Here is a 20,427-nt window from a genome sequence, read left to right on the forward strand (position 1 = left end):
AAAATCTGTGGAGATTTCACTGCTAACACAACATTCTGTCTACAAAACTCACTCACAAACCATTGGTTGGCCTGGAGCTTTAGTAGAAGACACTTGCCCAAGGTGCCATTTAGTGGGACTGAACTTGAAACTGCATGATTGAAAAGTGAACTTCTTAACCTCACAGCCATACCCGTACCTATATGTATGTTTTATTTTTACTCATTTCAGCCTATAAGCCGTAGGTATATTGGGGCACCACCATTACTGTATATAAATACATATATACATATATATATGAAACAAGGGATTAAATATCAGATACTCTTTAAAATAGCCTTTACATAATATTTTGAGAACAATAACCAGAACAACAACAAAAATTATAGCCAGTTTTTATGTTTTCCAAAATTTTCTTTCAGAATTATTTTTTCATTTTTAAATTGTCAAATTGTTTACTCCCATCTTCTTTAGATTTGTCTCCAAAACATAGCGGCAAGAATGGTTTCAATGCAGACTGTTTACAAGAGGCAGTGAAGTCCACCCGTATCAGCAAGACATTGGACAAAACTGTCAACTTCCGCGATATTGATCTGAGCCAGCTAAATCAGATAGAGCTCACCTGTTTTCTAACCAACCTTGTCAATGTTCTTATCATCCACAGTTACATGTATATTGCTATTCAAGCTGTAAGTAAATCATCCCTTTTATGTTATTTTGTTTGTTTTATTTAGCTTTTTTGCTTTATTTTAGTTTATTTTTTTATGGTTTCATTTGGGAGGAAGGGACTCTGTTCAAGTCTTTCACAGGATTCCCAAGATCTGATGGATCTTGCGAATCCTTTAGTTGCAAACCTATGCTTGTTGAAAAACCATTGACAAGAAAGAAATCTCAGGCAGTAGACATTTGGGGAAGAATTACTGAGTGTGATGGTTAGTGCAGGTCCAGGGAGCAGATCCTTGTTTCTATTTTACTACATTTTCAAGGGTTTTTCTTCATAGTTTAACCATTTTGTGAATATATATCTGAAGAAATACATTGTCGGTGTGTTTCAGTTAATTCTGAAAATAATCAAGAATTTGAAGGGATTTAGTAAAATTTATTAACTTTTTTAATTTGTATTATGATATTAAAATTTTTAAACAGAAATAGTTTTAATTTAAAAGTTTTAAAATGAGAGGTTCTGTATTAAAGAACCAGAGGTGTGATTTTATCTGAATTGCTGTGATTATACCTCATCCTTAACACCCTCTCATATCTGCTGTCATTCTCAACACCCTCTCATATCTGTCATCAAAAACCTCCATCTCCAGTGGTTTTCTAATAAGGATAGGTTTGCAACCAAAGGATTCGCAAGATCCATCAGACCTTGAGAACCCTGTGAAGGATTTGAACAGAGTCCCTTCCTCCCAAATGTCACTCTTTCATACCTCTGATGGCTATCTCTGTCATTGTGCATGTCTTTATTTTTCTTTCTCATCCATCACTCTCCCACCTTGCACATCATCTCTATTTTCTGATCTATCTACAGATTTATTGTACTTCTACTCTCTAGCCTTCCTGTACTGCCCTTTATCACCTCCTGTTTCCTAAGCCACTCCTATATCTTTCACCTTTCCCCACTTTACTAATACTTACCATTGATCACACTTTTTCCTTGTTCATCATTCCCTACATCCATCTATAGCTATCTGTCAGTCTCCTCACATGTCCTTGTGAACTTACCCACCTGCCCATCCCAATTTTCTGTACATATTCTCTCTTATACTCTCTTGTATCTTGGGTGCATGCCTTGATCCCTCATTGTCGCCATCTTCTTTCCAGCTGCTCCCATTTTTATATAATGCAGAGTAGCCATGTATCTTCTCTGTAGCATGACACCAATGCCTTTTCTTCTATCATACTTTAGTCTCCCACTGCCTGTATAAAATCACTTCTCTTTCTATCACAATTTCAATCAGTTGAGGGTTCTTTTTCTTTGTCTTGTAAGTTACTTGGTGACCTCACTGGTGTTGGTTGTGTACTCTTTTATAGAGCATGACACCAGTGCTTGTTCCTCTATTATACGTTAGTCTTTCAACACCTTGTATAAAGCTGTCATAAAAAAAGCATCCAGTATGTACCGAATGTGTACATAGTCCATAGCTAATATCTTACACTATATCAAACATTCTTTGAATATTTAATACTAACACTGATAAAAAAAAAGTGATACACATTAGTGAAAAACGCTCCCTGTAAAATGTACTGCCTTATAAACCAACCTATAGAGTAAGATGTTCTTGATACAAGATGAAAATAGCTGGTATTTTGTAGCATCGCACCAAAATCTTGAATGTCATCTTAGTGTTATTCTTGATTATTGCAATTTGTCACCTATTTAGATTTTATTTAAACTCATGATAATAATAATAAACATTGTGTACAGTGCTCAGATGCACTACAACTCATCGAAAGTGTATATATAATCAGGTGTAGTTTCGACGGATTTCGGAAAGCATGAGGGCCTTAAAGGATGCAGTGTCATGGCAGTCAACAACTGACGCAGACAGTTTATTCCATGCCTCAGCAACTCTGAGTGTGAAGAAATGTTTCCGAAAGTCATGGGAGCTGTGTTGTTTTCTGACTTTGTAGGCATGTCCACGTGTGTTAGACACATGGAGATCAAAAAGGTGTTCAGTGTTGTTATTGGTGAGGTGGTTGACAACTTTGCGGGCGTTTACCAAGTCCGTCGCCAGACGCCGGAGCTTCAGTGAATCCATGCCCAGGGAAACAAGGCGCTCAGAATATGGTAGGTGTCTGATGGAGGGTATGCGTTTGGTTGCACGTCTCTGAACAGATTCCAGGAGGTCAATGTTCTGAGCAAGATGCGTCTAGTTCTGTAGATAGGCATTCTAACCTGTAATTTGCCTGTCAATATGATTTAAGTTTTTTATTTTCTAGAGCCTTTCTCACTCCACCTGTAATGATTTTTATTTATATTTTTTGTAAATTCTAGGAGCAGCAACAATGCTGGGACACCTTGAAAGAAATGTTGCATGCTGGGAGTCATTCTGGTCTATGGAGTGACAACAACAGTATTGATCGTATCATCTGGCTGAGTCGATATGGTTATCAAGTTGGGCAACTAGGAATTGTCAGGTAAGACCAAAACACTTTCATCTTCCTTCACATAGCTTCATTAAATTGAATTTACTCTTGTGGCTCACTGTTAGAATTTTCCATGTAAAATTTTTATCAGAGATTGAAAGAATTTCACTGTGTTCTTGTAAAAAGTTTCTCTCTCTAAAAAGGGTAGCTTTATTTGTTATTATTTCATTGGATGAGGAGAGGCTGTGATCATGACATACACAAACCCTCCCAAATAGGTGAGGTTGGTACAGTTGTTGTTCTGTTTGAATGTCTGCAGACAGAGAATTACCGAGGGTTGTAATCTGGGTAGGAATGATTGATAAAGAGTTTTGTGGTGTTTAGGGATGATGAAAAGAGAGGCAGGAGCAATAGTTAGCTGATAGAGGTGGTGTATAATTGATAATAGTTGATAATAGAAACTATTGTTGTTGTTATTGTTGTAGTAGTAGTAGTACTGGTGTTGGTGGTGGTGGAGGAGGAGTAGGAGGAGATATGACTTACAGACACACTGTAAATCTGTTGTAGTCTTTAGCAATTAGATAGATAACTATTTTTTTTTTAAAGTACAGCTTACGAAATTTGTGTATGCATGTGTGTGTGCTTGTGCATGCATGTATGTAGCAGCAGTATTGACCTAGATATGAGAATTGTATTCCAGTGTGAACCACACCTGAACTTTGAAGACAGTTGCCATGAAATGTGCTGAACATGTATAATGCAGTGTGATTGTTAGTTATTAGCATTAAATGTGGAAGATCTGCAGAGATTGGAGAGAAATGAGTTGAATATGATGCATTGGATGTGTAATGTTAACTTCTGTAAAACCATGAATGGGCTGAAAGAGAGAGAGAGAGAACAGTTGAGAACATTAATATATTAAATGATGTGTGAAACTAATAGATGAAAACAGCACAGAAAACGTGTGTGTGTGTGTGTGTGTGTGTGTGTGTGTTTGTGTGTGCTTGTTTCTGTGTGTCGGCATCATCACTGTCTGAACAAAAATAGTGACGCTCATTCACATCTTTAACAGTACATCCTGTTCATGACTGTGCTAGCATAACTGATACCTGCTGTGAATAGATAACATATATATACACACTAATATGTACACTTCCACATACATGTATAAGGTTTAAGACATGTTTTTATTTAACGAAGCAAAATTGGAATCGAAATGGTCTTGCCTTTCCCATTAGTCAGTCATGTGAGAGAGGAGAGAATTACATCAACAAGGTAACAAAGTGGTTATAGTGTTGGCTTGATAGAAGCTTATATTTTGTTCCTTTATACTAACCCTTTCGTTACTGTATTTATTTTGAGATGCTCTGTGTTTCTTTCAATTACTTTAAATATAACAAAGAATTTAGTAAAATAACTTAGTCATCATTCAGCTAGTGTTAGGAACATAAATTGTGACTAAGGTTTGCTGGAAGATTTTAATTCAAGACTTATGAAAACAAGACCGGGTTGGTAACGAAAGGGTTAAGATACTGAGACTTATCTAATAGCCAATGAAAAATGCCAGCTGTAACACATGACATCACACCACAACATACTACACTGCATTCCACCTGTCAATCACAATAGACCTATCACATTAATTATCATATATGTCCATGTATAATATGCTATCATATATCATACACATCTTGCTATTGTTGGGGGCCTAAACTGTTGTGTATAATATACGGTGTTGCTTAACTGCTTCAAGAGTAGATAATCCTCCTATATGTAAAATACCAATATATTCATTTTTAATATTTACTTTTACATAAAATATTTTATGTAATTAAATATAATCTGAAAAATAATAAAATATTATTACCTTGTTATCCTATATCATTATGAAAGTGAATGTGAACTATATCATTTAATAATATATATTATGCACATCTTGCATAATTAATTTTAATCTTGGTTCTGGTGAAAAATGTGTATATTATACATGGAGTTTTATGGGATCTTTTCGGTTTGAATGGCAGTTTTTTAAAATAATTTCCACGTAACTAAACACTTTTAAACTTCCTATACTGGTAGAATGTGTTTATAAAACATCTTTTTCTCTTGGCTTTATTGAGAAAATTCTATAGTTTGTAAGATATTTGTTGTTTTTTTTCATCAATTTCTACAATTTCAACCAATCAATGATGTGTATTGAGGTGAAAACATTCTGTGTCATATGAATATGTCCCTCGTTTAAGAAACAGATTGAGTTTATTTACATTTCTGAAGAAAAAAGATACCCTCCCCCCACCCCTAACCCTAACTAACCCTAATCCTAAAACAGATTGAAATGCAATAGATAGATACTAGGGTCATAATTATGGGTGACAATTTCATATGACACCACTAGAAAAAACTGCCGTTCAAACCGAAAAGATCTGTTTTATGTTGAATCTAACCAACCAGCCAACTAACAACCCAACCAACAACCAACCACTTTAAGTTATTTAGTTTTTATATTGTTTGTTTTATTTTAATTTTGTTTTGTAGTATTTTCGATTTGAGATACATTCTCTTAAGAAATGGTCTGCCACGCCCTGGTCTATTAGGAGGGCTTTTGGAGGATCGTATTGATGGTAAGTGCTTTCTTCATTCTACTGTCTCTCCCTCTGTCTCCTACCATCCATATTCACAATAACTGGAATGCAATAAAGTGCCAACTATTCTCAGGTGATGCTCTATTTTGTCAAACTATGACAAAATTGCTTTCTTCTGTTACCTGCTTCAGTCTAGCTTGCTGCAAATTGGGTACCATGGAGTTCATATGGACAATGGTTTATAGTAATGAATATTCATTGTTCTTGAGGTTGGTTAACAAATAGACTTACCTAAGTCTTGTGCGTGAATTTGATAGACATTAACTGAAAGAAGCTTGTTGTATATAAGTATGTGTGTGTTTGTACCTCCTTATCATCTTCACCATTAACACCATTGTTGACTCCATGGAAATTTCTGTTTTTGACCCTTGATCTATTGCCAGGGAAAATCTTGGCATTGATGAGAATCAGCTGGCTGATCTATTCCAGAGAACTTTCTGGCCTGGCTGTGCTACCAGTGGGCATTGCCAGTTCAAGGCAAACTCTATAGGCATGGAAGTGCCATCAACCAGGCCTTCCTGAGATGAGCACAGAACAACAAAACTGTGCCTGAATTACAGATCATTATTCTTGTTTTTGTTGCTGTTGTTGACATGACAAATTCTCTAGTTGTGGTACCTAGATAAGATGCACCCAGTACACTCTATTAAGTGGTTGGTGATAAGAGGGACATCTGGCCATAGAAAATTAAACTTACATGACAGGTGGACAATAACTTCAACTAAAAGTTATTTCATTTTTACCCAAAATGCTGTTGCTGATGATGATGATGGTGAATGTGGTAGTGGTAGTAGTGGCTCTACTACCACCACTGCCACTGTTGTTGTTGTTCCACTATATATTCATTACCTTTCAGATGTAAGATATCAATTTATGAGACTATTTTTTTCTTGACAGCCCTTGATATCTGTGACCCATGGTCTATGTTCACACCTCGGCCTGACTACAGAATCACGTTTGTCATCTCCAATGGCTACACATCTTCACCTCCACTGCAGGTAATGTATCTTCCTTCTCTTATGTCAACAACACTGTCTTGTATAGGAACACAACTACTGTTTAGATTATTATTAATGCTTGTCATTGTTGTAACATAAGCTTACCGTTTTTACCATTATATACATACATATATATATATATATATATATATATATAATGGTATGAGGCCTTGGGTCAGATATCCCCTTGCACCTCTCAAGTATCTTATCTCTCTTCTTCCTTTCAGTGTGCACATATACACTCACTTATACACACTTTTTCTCACATATACACTTGCATACATACATATACATACAGTCTCATGCACACACACTCTTATTTACGCTCACTCATACTGACATATATGATCAAATACATGCACGCACATGTTTACTCAACCACAACACATGTATACAAAATACAAAATTTATACTGGTGAAATGGTGTCGGCTGCATGAAAGCCGACCTACCATAATGGATTATGAGAGACTAAAAAGAAAAATTCAATTGTAATTTTTGTGATATTCATTTATGAAAGAAGGAAAAAAAAATTACGGAGATGTACTTGCATAGCAAGTGACCTGATCTGATATCATGTGCTGGAACGAAAACAATTGCAGCATGGAAGGTGTTTATAAGCCATTTAAGAAGCACACAAAACCATTAGATTTACTTCAACATTTAAATTTAATTTGTCAAAATACTTTCGTCACTTTGAGACCGCGACCTGTTCACTGACAAAGCTTCACTTGACTTCGGGGGTCGAATGGGCATTGCTCCTCATTTATATCTTTTCATATTTTCATTCGTTTAAAAAATTTTTTTCATCTTAATTCATCTTTTTGTATTTTAAGTTCCCCGAGTTTATGTTTGTCTTGTTTGTATTGTCCCATTCTATGTATAGCCCCTTGTGGGTAATAAAAAATCAAACATTTATACAAAATGACAGCTACCACAAAAACAAGAGATGTAAAAGCAGGTGTAACTGACTACATAATGCCAACATGTTATTTACAGGTATTAACACCAGAACTGCTGTCTCACCAGTTGGAGATTGCTGAGAGGTCATACCTGAGTAATACAGTTAGTGTTAATGTCTCCTCAGCTGGACACAGCACAGTAAGTCTCCAATTTATTTCCTCTTCCCCTTACTTAACCGATATTTCTTATCATGATTTCCTCTCTCACACTTGTTGCTTCACCTTTTTGTTGCTCAAACACCTCGCTTTAACTCTGCCTAATGTCATTCACCTCTAACTTTAATCTAACTTTGCTACGCCTCATCTCATCTAATTCTGTCTCACCTCACCTTTTTTTAGATCTTGCCTGTTTCACCTCTAGTTCTCACTCCTCATTTCAGTTTAGCTCTTCCGCACTTCAATCCAGCTCTTCCTCACCTCAGTCTAGCTCTTCCTTACCACATCTTGGCTCAGTCTAGTTCTGCATCACATCACCTTACTCTATCTCGTCTCACATCTTTTCAACACTCCTCACTTTATCTCACGATAGTTCTACTACCACTTCACTTTACATCCACTCTACATCACCCGACCTCACTTCGTTCTACTTCACTCCAACTCAGTTCATCTCACATCATATTATCTGTCAAGCTTTATCACATCTCACCTCTCCTTATCTCATTGTAGCTCTAACCTCACTTCCCTTAGTTCTGCCTTTCTTCACCTTGCTTCTCGTCACTGTTCTCATCATCATTCATTACTAGTATTAGTATTAAAGCAGTAAGCTGGCAGAATCATTAGCCTGCTGGGCAAAATGCTTAGTGACATTTCATTCATCATTACATTCTGAGTTCAAATTCTGCCAGGGTTGACTTTGCCTTTCAATCTTTTGGGGGTCGATAAAATATGTACTAGTTGAACACTGTGGTCAATGTAATCAACTTAGCCACATACCCCAAACCTGTTAACCTTGTGCTAAAACTTGAAACCATTATTATTATTATTATTATTATTATTGTTAACACAGTGAGTTAGCAGCATCATTAGTATGTTGAACAAAATACATAAATATACCCAGGCCTATTCCCCATTTTTTTTAGGATGGGGTAGCCACAACAAGACACACACCAAGCATTTCATCCATTTCCAGCTCAAAGGGGTGGGCCCCATTCTATGCTCGGGTTAAGGCATAGAACACAACCTGCAATATCAGTAGTGGGGCCCAACAGCCTATGCTGGTTTACCCCTGTCACATCATGCTGGTTCCGTACCCCTTTGAGCAACACCAAAAATCATCCGTCCATAAACCCTCTCCAAGCTTTCCTATCATTTATAAACTCTCTTGCCTCTCTCATTCTGACACCTCTCACCACCAAAGCTTTCCTCACTCCATCCATCCACAAAAAACGAGGTCTGCCTCTGGTTCTGCTGGTTCTCTGGTTCAGCCTTCATCACCTTCCTTACCATCTGCTCCTCATCCATCCTTAGTGGCAATTCTTCTGGCAGTGTGTGGGTTTGTCCTGTCATCACATAATAATTATAAATGGACACTAGAATAAGGATTATGATGAATATGATGGTGGTGGCAGCAGCACATCCTTGCATGCATAAGTACAGCCCTTTTTGTTGCCAACAAGAAAGGCATTTGGTCATAAAATGCTGCTTTAAAAATTCTATCCTAGACATGTCAGTATGGAAAAGTGGATGTAAAATGATGAGGAGGACTGATCCAATATTATTTTAATTCTTCATTATCAAATAATAAGGCGTAGGAGTAGCTGTGTGGTAAGTAGCTTGCTTACTAACTACATGGTTCCTGGTTCAGTCCCACTGTGTGGCACCTTGGGCAAGTGTCTTCTACTATAGCCTCGGGCTGACCAATGCCTTGTGAGTGGATTTGGTAGATTGAAACTGAAAGAAGCCCGTCATATATATGCATATATATATGTATGTGTGTGTATATGTTTGTGTGTCTGTGTTTGTCCCCCCCAACCGATGCTGGTGTGTTTACGTCCCTGTAACTTAGCGGTTCGGCAAAAGAGACCGATAGAATAAGTACTAGGCTTACAAAGGATAAGTCCTGGGGTCGATTTGCTCGACTAAAGGCGGTGCTCCAGCATGGCCACAGTCAAAATACTGAAACAAGTACAAGAGTATATAGTTCATGTAATTTGCAAAATTTTCCAAGAAAGAAAAAAGGCAGAGGAAAAGAAAAATCTTGATATAGAGAAAATAATGTTACAAAGAATAAGATAGCCAAAAGGAAAAGTGGTTTGGTGTTTTGGGGTGACTTGAACTGACAGTTTTGATATTGATTCAATGATTTATGTGCTGTGTACAGGTATTGGTTCCTGACCTTCTGTGTGAGTACCAACATGATTTCCCCAGCTCGGAGGAAGCCAAAGTCTACTATAACTCCCCATGGGAGGAACTGTTGCTGTACATTAGGGACCATGCTGATACTGAACTTGCAACCAAGTTAACTGATTTTCTTGAAAGTAAGTAACATGAGTTTCTTTAGCTTCTGCTTCCCTTTACTGCCCCCCTCCCTACACAACTCTCTGCTCTCTCCATCTCTCTTTCTCTCTCTCTCACCATTTCTTTCCCCATATTCTCTTTTTTTTCTCTCTTGTATTTCCTTTTCTTTTCTTCTATCACTATCTTTTTTTTCTCCTTCACTATCCTTTTCTTCTCTCCTTCTTCCTCTATTCTTTCTCTCTCTCTCTCTCTCTCTCTCTCTCTCTCTCTCTCTCTTCACCTCACACCTCTAATCTCTCTCCCCCAACTTCTCACCTCTCTCTTCCACTTATCATTTCTTTTTCCATTTCTCACTCTTCCCCTTCCCCCACCTATCTCTTCACCTCTCACCTCCTCTCGTCTTCTCCCCTACCTCTTGTCCTCTCCCCTACCTCTTATCCTCTCCCCACCTCCTACCTGTCTCCACATCTCTTAACCCTCTCCTCTGCCCACCTGTTGCCCCACCTTTATCTTCTGACTCCTCAGCTTCTTCCAACTCTGCTCCTCTCTATACCTGCCTACTCCCTGCTTTCCTCTTCTCTATGCCCACCCTCTCCCTGCTCTGCCCCTCGTCATACCCTCCCTCTCCCCAAACTTGATCTTTACCCCACATTTTACCATCACCCTTTCTCCTCCCCATCTCTTACCTCTCTTCACATGTATTTCAGACCCCACTACTGATCGAGATTCAAGCCTGAAAGTGCTGCCCCAGACTAATGATACCAAATTCTTGTACATATTTGATCCGAGTCATTTGAAGAAAGTGATGGAGAAGTCTGAAAGATCCCATACGGTGAGCTTGAACCATGAGCAGAACATTAAGTACAATGCTTCTTCCTCCAAACTTGAAGCAGACTACTCAATGTTCAAACTGACCAGCAATGCCCTGGAATACATCAAATCTGAATCTCCACTTGTTGCCACATTGGTCAGTCTTGTGTGCCATGACGACCTTGATAGCAACAGCCAGGAGGACAGTCTTGAAGAGGATGAACAAGCAAATGATGACGAGTCCTGGATGAAGTCCAAATCTTCAGTATCTGATATAAGCCTGGTTGATATCAAAAGCTACCGCTACCAAAAACTGTCTGTTGACTTCCCTGTCCTGAAACAACGCTTGCTGCAAAACATAATACCCCTGGTTCAAACAGAACACTCGGATGTAAATTTTGGAGATGAAGCCCTGTTGAAGTTTATGTCTTCGGAAATTTCCTGTGATATCAAAATGGCCATTCTCAGCTTGCCAGACAGCAAGAAATACTTATCGGTGGTTTCTCGTTTACTCAATGAATGCATACATTCCAGAAAATGGCTGCAAGCATTGAACATCATAGACAGTCTACCGGTGACTCTGAAACAAGAGAATGGTGATTTCATCCTGCTCCATGATTTCGTTCTATGTTGCCTTGCCAAAAAAGCGTGTGATGAAGAAGACAAAAAACTAGAGGCTTATGCCAAGATGTTCTACAACAGTGAAATCCAAGTGCGGACCATTTTGAATATTGTAAGGGGCCTTCCGTTGAAGAAAGGGATTGAACTTTTGGAAGCGTGTCTTTCCAAAGAACTTTCTGTACAACTTCGTTCAGCTGTGATTTCCAAATTAAAGCAACTCAAGATATTTTGTAAGGTATTTCAATTTGCTTTCCTTTCATTTTTTTAGATATTTTGATTTATTTTATTCTCTTTTCTGCATTTTTCTTCGTTTATGTCCCCTTTTCATATAACATACACACTAGGGATTTTCAACCTGAACTGCAACAAAGAGGGAAACTATGTGATTGATTAAAATCACTTTTCAGAATAAATCGTTAATTTTCTCCCAAAAATATCTCTATTAATCCACAGTATAGTCTTTGGCTGACCAATGCCTTGTGAACGAAATTTGCTAGATGGATGCTGTCTGGAAGGTGTTGTGAATGTTTGTACATTTATGTGGGTGCATATGTATGTATGTATGTATGTATGTATGTATGTATGTATATATATATATATATATATATATATATATATATATATATGTGTGTGTGTGCATATATATATATATGTGTGTGTGTGTGTGTGTGTATATAATTCGTCCCCAGTCAAAAGATGCCTGTTGTTATGTCCTGTTATTATTATTATTTATATTTGTGTAACATTGTCTGTTTTTCCGTCCTTGTTTCGTATATATTCGATGCTTTTTTCCAAGGAATCTAATGCTCTTAGCTTAGTTTTTCGTTGGGGCTGGCCAGATTGGAGCAATCTCAAGATTAATCAGCCGAAATGGCAAGGATGATCCGGTTCTTAACTGAAGATAAAAGGCTTCAAATGACCCATCTGTGTTTTTTTTTGTATCGTCTAACTGGATGTTTTGTTGTCCTTTTTTGTATCACCTAGTTATCCGGATGTTTTGCGTTCTAGTCCCATTTTGTATTTTATTTTATATATATAGAGATATATACGCACACACACACCTACAAAAGAGAGGGAAAGGAAGAAATTAGTCTTATACTTGTAAAACTGGACCATTATATAATAGATGTTTTGTCAGTTTACAGTTCTGTTCTGGCAATAAGTCTAAATAAGGCAATAGAGACTCACTCCAGTATTGTGGTTATGTGAAAAGCTGAAACAAAAAACCTTGAAGAACTTTTTTTTTTCTGACAGGCATCAGATATTTGGTTCAGACATTGTTAATTCTAGGTTTTATTGGTTATTTAATAAAACCTTTATTAACTGAAACCTGAAGTATACTTTATATAGAATATGAATTATTTGCTCTGAAGTGGATGCAGGCATGGCTAAGTGGTGCTTCACAACCATGAGGTCCCAAGTACTGTTTACCATGCCTTCAGATAAATCCAAGCCTTGTGATTGGATTTGGGAATTTGGAGCTTTAAACACACCATATTAAGCGCTCATAACTTTTTTATTTTTTGAAATTTTCAGAAAATTCATATGATTATAAAAAAAATTTTCTTTTTAATCTTTTAAATTAAAAAATAATTTTTTTCTTTTAATTTTCCAAATTTTTTTTTTAAATCAGAGTTTGAAGTATGAAGAGTGCAAATTTTTTGTTTAAATCCGAGCAATAGACTATTAAATGTATTTATGGGGAGGAAGATATGGAAAAACATCAGTACATCAGAGTGACAAAAAAGCGAAGAGGGTATCAGGTGGTCTTCAGATGTGCTAAAAAAACCCAGCTAAATAACCCTTAAATCACACACACAAAAAATTGTTTTTTTTTCATTTTTGGTTCTTGCATAATCGTATGAATTCCCATGTGTAGAACATAAATTCGCAAAAATTTCTGCTAATTCCAAAAAATGTGGAGTCATGTGGCTTAGTGGTTAGGGTGTCAGCATCATGATCATAAGATTGTGGTTTCGATTCCTGGACCAGGCGACATGTTGTGTTCTTGAGCAAAACACTTCATTTCACGTTGCTCCAGTTCACACAGTTGGCAAAAATGAGTAACACTGCGATAGCCTGGCGTCCTGTCCAGCTGGGAACACATACGCCATTGAAACCGGGAAACCGGGCCAATGAGCCTGGCTAGGCTTTAAAAGGGCGCATTTATTTATTTATTTTTAATTCCCAAAAATAAAAATGTTATGAGGGGTTATATGGCATGCTTAAAGAAGAATTCTACCTGAAGGATATTGTATAAAAGCTCATCAGATGGAATGTATGTATAATTCAAAAGTCTGGCTTTGTCACACTGTCACACTCATTCTACATGAGGATTATGTTAAAGGTACATGTGTCTTTGGAATACTCAGCCACTTCACACACTAATTCAATGAATAGGCTGTCTTGTTGATCAAACAACTGGACACTCATATGTCGAAATCAACATGAGAGTTTATCTTTTGCTCTAAGCAATAAGCTTAGAGTTTTCACACCGACAGACAGTAGGGTGCTACTAGTCCCAGAATATTGCAGGAGGCCTTAATATTTCAGGGATTTGGGTTCATTAGAATGGTGAAACTGTTAGATTAAATTCAGTTATCTATTAGCTTTTACTTGATTTAGTTATTAGATTGTGGCCATGCTGGGGCACCATCTTGAAGAATTTTTAGTTGAGTGGATCAACCCCAGTACTGATTCATTTTTTTAAAGTACCAGTACTTATTCTATCGGTGTCCTTTGCTGAACTGCCAAGTTACAGGGATATAAACACACTACCATCGGTTGTCAAGCGATGGTGGAGGAATAAACACAAGCACAATGACACATACAAATAGATACATACATACATACATACATATATAATGGTGTGTGAATGGTGTGTGAATATATACGTATATATACGGCAGGTGTGTATATAATGGTGTGTGAATATATACGTATATATACGGCAGGTTTCTTTTAATTTCCATCTACCAAAATCCACTCACAAGGCTTTGGTCAGCCCAAAGTAGAAAATACTTACCCAAGTCTACCAGATAGATGGAAGAACATTGTAGAAAATGAAGGAGAGTATATTTCAGATTAAAAAAGAACTTTCTCTTAATTTTTAAAAATAAAATAAGTATAAGAAACCACATTATTTATGGGATGACCCAACACACACACACACTCACTTGATTTGAGGAAAATTCTTTTGTAAGCCATTGTTTAGTTTAACCCTACCATCTGACCCTTGAATTTCTTTTGTCAAGACCTCTCAGTTACATCATTCAGACCAGACCGCGAGTCTTAGAATACCTCTCCTTCCTTTACACCTACCAGTTTCGTGCTCATGTGGGAAGTCAGATGCACTGTCTTTCCTTCTCTGTCAAAGATCCTTAAGAAATTAAAACAAAAATCAAAAAGATTAATATTGTAACCTTAATTTTTCTCAATTCCTTATTTTTCTGTTATTTCCCTCTTTAGGTCTCAGAGTGTGTTTCCACTGTAGAAAAGCGGGCCTCTTTTGACTGCACAGGAATTGCTCCATATGAGAAGGAAAATGAACTTTCCGGTATGTTGCAATGTCTTCATTGCTGGACTGACATACCATCACTGTCAACTTCGAACCCCGCCAGCGTCCTTTCTGTCATACTTGAGGCTGAAGACTTTGACACAGCTCGAGAGTGGGCAGACTTCTTCTCTGTTGACTTGCCGTTGCTTGAGGTAACCTTTTAAACATATTTATTTGTTTATTTATTTTGCTGTTAAAGTTTTGAAGCCTTTTGGTAACAATCCATCTGAGGTCACTTCCTGGTCCTGTGATACAAACTTCTTGTTTAAATGTATTATAAACTAGCAGTATCGCCCGGCGTTGCTCGGGTTTCTAAGGGGAATAACTATATAAGCATTTTTAGAGAGTTATAGCCTAAAAATAGCAAAATAATGCATTAAAAATGGGAAAAAAATTATGGTAAATTTTTTTTTAAATCGTTGACTCATCATAGACATTTTTAGAGAGTTACTTCCCTTATATAATAGCGAAAAAAATGAATTAAAATGGAAAAAAATGATGGTAAATTTTTTTTTAAATAGTAGACTCATCATAGACGCACGCTAATACCCAGAAGGGCTCGATATGAATCACGACTATAGGATACCCGGTTTTGGTTACACTGCACCGCAAAGTAGTTAGGAATCTAAATCGTAGGAGACAGACACACAACTTGACTTTTATATATAAAGATTAAAGCCTCCCATCAAAATTTCATGTCAGATTTTGTTCCAAACACCAGCTTGATAATGACAAATTTTTTTTATTACTTTCTTCATTATTTTAAAAATTAATTGAAACAAAGGTTCAGGCATGGCTGTGTGGTAAGACGCTTGCTTCCCAACTACATGGTCCCAGGTTCAGTCCCACTGTGTGGCATCTTGGGAGAGTGTCTTTTACTATAGCCTTGGGGCAATCAAAGCCTTGTGAATGGATTTGGTAGACAGAAACTGAAAGAAGCCCATCATATATGTATATATAGATATATATATGCGTGTGTGTGTGTGTGTGTGTTTGTGTTTATGTCCCCATAACTTATCAGTTAAGCAAATGAGACCAATAGAATAAGAAGCAATACTTTAAAAACATAAATATTGGAATCAATTCTTTCAACTAAAATTCTTCAATGCAATGCCCCAGCATGGCCACAGCCTAATGACTGAAACAAGTAAAAGATCAGAGTTAAAGGTAATATATTTCAACTGAAATATGGTAACAAAAGGGCTTTAACGCTTTAGCATTCAGATTACTCTGTCAAATGTAATGCTTATTTATTCACATGAGGGTAGGTATTAAAGGCTGGATCTGGTTAGTTTGAACATAAAACAGGTAGAATATTTGGGCCAGATGTGTCCTTTTTAAACACTAATGGGTTGAAGTGATTTAAATTAAAACTTCATGTTAGTTTTTGCCCCAAACAGCAGATTAATAACAAGGTCCTTTTACTAATTAGTAAATGCCAAATGCTGGGAAGTCAATTTGTTCTCATCTAAGGATGGGATGTTAATAGTTCATAGGTTTCAATTAATAAAAGCTAATCTGGCACTAAATAACAACAGTTGCAGATGTTAAAGAAGGATGTTGCTATAAAAAATAATATTATCAACAAAATGAAGATAAAACAAATATTTTAAAATATTCTCTTCATGTTAGCTCAGAAAGAAAAGAAAAATCTACGTAAATCAGCCTAGTTGACTGAGCAGATAAGTAGTTACAATGGCTAAAACCATTCAAAACTCAACAACATTCTCTGAGCTGTTAGTCTCATTGCATAATGTATATTAATTTATGATTTATAAAATTTAATCTATAACACATATAATAAATATAACATTTAAACTCAGTACCTTTCTTTAAGTTGTTAGTTTCATTACTTAATGTATGTTAATTTGTGTTAATTTGCAATATATATATATATATAATATTGTAGAATCTGAAATAACCATTTTTCTTTTAGCTGTAAGTTTCATTACTTAATGTATGTAAGTTATGTTAATTTATGATTCCTGAATGTCATTTCTGTTTATCGTTATCAGTGTACCTACATTCATTACTTTTTTCACTACATTATTTCATAGTGTATAGAGATGAAAGAAATCATGTTCTTTCTCAGTCACGGACCTTCTGATCCCAAGGAAGCATTCATGGTAAGATTTTTTTTAACATTGCTTTCCTTTTATCTTATATTTACATACATATCCATGTGTTTGTGCACATACAGATGCACATATACTCAAGTTTAAAAAGTGGATGTAAAACTGCAAGGTATTTGTGTATTTTATGTTTTGAGAGACTAGCACACATCATGTGATCATGTGACCGACCAGGCTATCAGATGTTGTTGCACATCGCTGGTTACAATGCACTTTTGCATTGTTTCAGCCTTCAAATGATGCCACCCTGCTGGCTAGGCAAGCAGGTCAACATTCTTCCCCAATTGGAAGGGGAACTGGAGCAATTAATTACCCCCTCTCCAATATATTAAGAAGTTTTAACTCATCATCTGTTGTCCTCAGGGGTAATTATCCTTGGCAAATTATTGTTCAGGGGTGGGGGAATGTCCTAGACTCATATATATGTGTGTGCATATGTAAGCAAAAATGCTAGTTCTAAAATCTCTCTAAGAGATCAATGCAGTAGTTGTACTGATAAGTAATATCCGTAGCCACTTTTACAGGAGTGGTAGAAATAGCCTGAAATGAGGACTAGGCTGCTGGTCCCATCACTAGGAGATGATATGGGTTCACTCCCCTGCTCACAGTTTTATCAGATGCTGCTGTGCATTGTTAACCAGCTAGAGAGGATGTCCTCTTGGTGTTAAAAAATCGCAGTATCGGCTGCTCGAACACACTCACCCGATTTAGCGCCTTCAGACTATCATCTCTTCGGTGCCATGAAAGAGGGTTTTAGAGGCAAACATTATTCCAGCGACGAGGAAGTGAAAACTGTAGTGAAGAAGTGGCTCAAAGAACAATCAACAGAATTTTACGGGGCAGGGATACATGCTCTCATTCAAAAGTGGAACATTGCTATTGAGAGAAACGGTGACTATGTTGAACAGTAGGGATGTGATCCACCGAGGACCAGCTTCATTTTGATGTATGATACATGTTCCTGTGTTGGTAACTATACCTGTCCTAAATAAAATGGCATTACTTTTTGACTCACTTTCTTAATATTAATATATATTTGTCTTATATATTCTGATATACTGAAGATTTATGCCTAATCTACTTAATGGCTTGAAACCAGATCGAAACACCATCTGTTAAAAGTCTTAAAGAGCTGCTTCAGAACCATTTACAATTAATCATATTATTTATTCTAGGCTTTAGAGAAAATGCAGGCAGAAGATGAATACAAGTGTCTGAGAATTTGTAATGGTCTTATGGAATCTCTGAATCGACAGCAAGACATTTTATTCATTGCAAGCTACATGCTGAACTACCTTGAATCCAACCTGGACCCACAGAGACAAGAACAGTTACGCCTTACCTGTATCGGAGCCAAGGTAAGCCTTTATTATGTTTCAAGGGTGTCTTTTGTTATGTATTTTTTATTTTTTATTATAGTTTGAGTTGCAGAGTTAGTAAGACACAAAGTGACTGATTGTTAGGGGCTGGTATACAAACCCTAGTTGCAGTCATTGTGGTTAGTAACTTTGCCTTTATATCTCAAAATTCAGCATGTATTCTACAGCATCACCTTCACCATCATCATCATTATTATTATTATTATTATTATTATTATTATTATTATTATTATTAAGGCGGCAAGCTGGCAGAATCGTTAGCATGCCAGGCAAAATGCTCAGCGGTATGTCACCCATCGCTACATTCTGAGTTCAAATTCCGTTGAGGTCAAATTTGCTTTTCATCCTTTCGAAGTTGACAAATTAAGTATCAGGGAAACACTGGGGTCAATGTAATTGGTTCATGCCCTCCCCCAAAATGGCTGCCCTTGTGGCAAAATTTGAAACCACCACCATCACCATCATCATCATTATTCCTCCTCCTCCTCTTTTTCCTTCCCTGAAATTGCTAGCTTTGTGCCAAAATTTAAAGCCATTATCATTATTAATAGCGAGTTGGAAAAATTGTTAACATGCTGAGCAAAATGCTTAGCAGCACATTTTGTCCATCTTTACATTCTGAGTTCAAATTCTGCCTGGGCTGATAGGCTAATTTTGCCTTTTGTCTTTTTGGGATCAATAAAATAAGTAACACTAGAGCACTAGGGTCAATGTAATTGACTTGTCCCTTCCCTCAAATTTCAGACCTCCTCCTCATCTTCATCATCATCATCATCATCATCATCAATAATAATAATAATAATAATAAAGGCGGCAAGCTGGCAGGATTGTTAGTGTGCCAGGCAAAATGCTTAGAGGCATTTCATCCATCTTGACATTCTGAGTTCAAATTCTTCCAAGGTCAACTTTGCCTTTCATCCTCTCAGTGTTGATAAAATAAGTACCAGTTGAGTACTGGAATTGGTGTAATCGACTATCCCCCTCCCCCAAATTTCAGGCCTTGTGCCTATAGTAGAAAGGATTATTAGTATTAGTGGTAAGGGCAGTTGATTGGTAGTATCATTAGAGAATAAAGAAATGAATATCATTAGAATGTTGGACAAAATGTCATGCAGTATTTGTACTGTTCATTGTGTTCTGAGTCCAGATCCTGCTGAAGTCAGGGTTACCTTTCATATTTCCAGAATTGATAAAATAACTTAACAGTCAACCCTTTTTCCAGCACTTTATTGGCTGACTTGAACCCCACACAAATTTCTGGCTTCTTGTCTATATTAGAAACAATTATTTTTCTGTTTTGTTCTAGGCTTTGCTGTGTCTTCCCAACTCTATTAGGGGTGAATATCGGCACTTGGTATCAGCCCCACAACTCCTGTTGGAGCAGCTGCTAATGAACATGAAGGTAAGTTTTCAGTGTTTATATTGGACCCCTTTTTTTTTTTGTTAACTGTCATCATCATCATCATTTAACATCCACATTTCCATACCTGCATAAGTCAGGCAATTTATTGAGGCAGATTTTCTACAGCTAGATGCCTTTCCTTTTGCCAACTCTCACCTGTTTCCAAGCAGTGTTATATATGTCACCATAGAAGACAGGAAATTGAACACTGTCAGTTTTGATGTTCTACAGTTTTGCTATTCTTAATCTCTATTAAACTCCCAAAATAATCAAATTCTTTTTTTCCTTGATAGTCCAAGCACTTTTTTCCTGTCCTTTCTCTTTCTCCTTCTCTCGGTTATCACCTAAAGTATGTAATTCTACCAACTTAGCTTCATAGCAATTAGAACCATCTTAAACTA

The 20,427-nt window shown here is 36.8% G+C and overlaps 1 protein-coding gene across 3 annotated transcripts in view; it reads left to right on the forward strand.

Annotated features, from left to right (window-relative positions):
• The window catches only part of LOC115217108 (zinc finger FYVE domain-containing protein 26-like), a 108,877-nt gene that overhangs the window by 48,142 nt on the left and 40,308 nt on the right, over nt 1-20,427 (forward strand). For all 3 annotated transcript variants that reach the window (XR_005001249.1, XR_005001250.1, XM_036507363.1), the window contains exons 16-26: nt 454-668; nt 2,978-3,120; nt 5,605-5,690; nt 6,609-6,709; nt 7,707-7,808; nt 9,990-10,146; nt 10,834-11,792; nt 15,026-15,265; nt 17,171-17,239; nt 18,421-18,603; nt 19,931-20,026. Coding sequence is in view for 1 of the 3 variants with exons in the window: in XM_036507363.1 (XP_036363256.1) it covers nt 454-668; nt 2,978-3,120; nt 5,605-5,690; nt 6,609-6,709; nt 7,707-7,808; nt 9,990-10,146; nt 10,834-11,792; nt 15,026-15,265; nt 17,171-17,239; nt 18,421-18,603; nt 19,931-20,026 (2,351 nt within the window). In the remaining 2 variants the exon portion in view is untranslated. The remainder of the gene's footprint in view (nt 1-453; nt 669-2,977; nt 3,121-5,604; nt 5,691-6,608; nt 6,710-7,706; nt 7,809-9,989; nt 10,147-10,833; nt 11,793-15,025; nt 15,266-17,170; nt 17,240-18,420; nt 18,604-19,930; nt 20,027-20,427) is intronic.

Source organism: Octopus sinensis, linkage group LG11, assembly GCF_006345805.1.
Source record: "Octopus sinensis linkage group LG11, ASM634580v1, whole genome shotgun sequence".
Classification (NCBI taxonomy): Eukaryota; Metazoa; Mollusca; class Cephalopoda; order Octopoda; family Octopodidae; genus Octopus; species Octopus sinensis.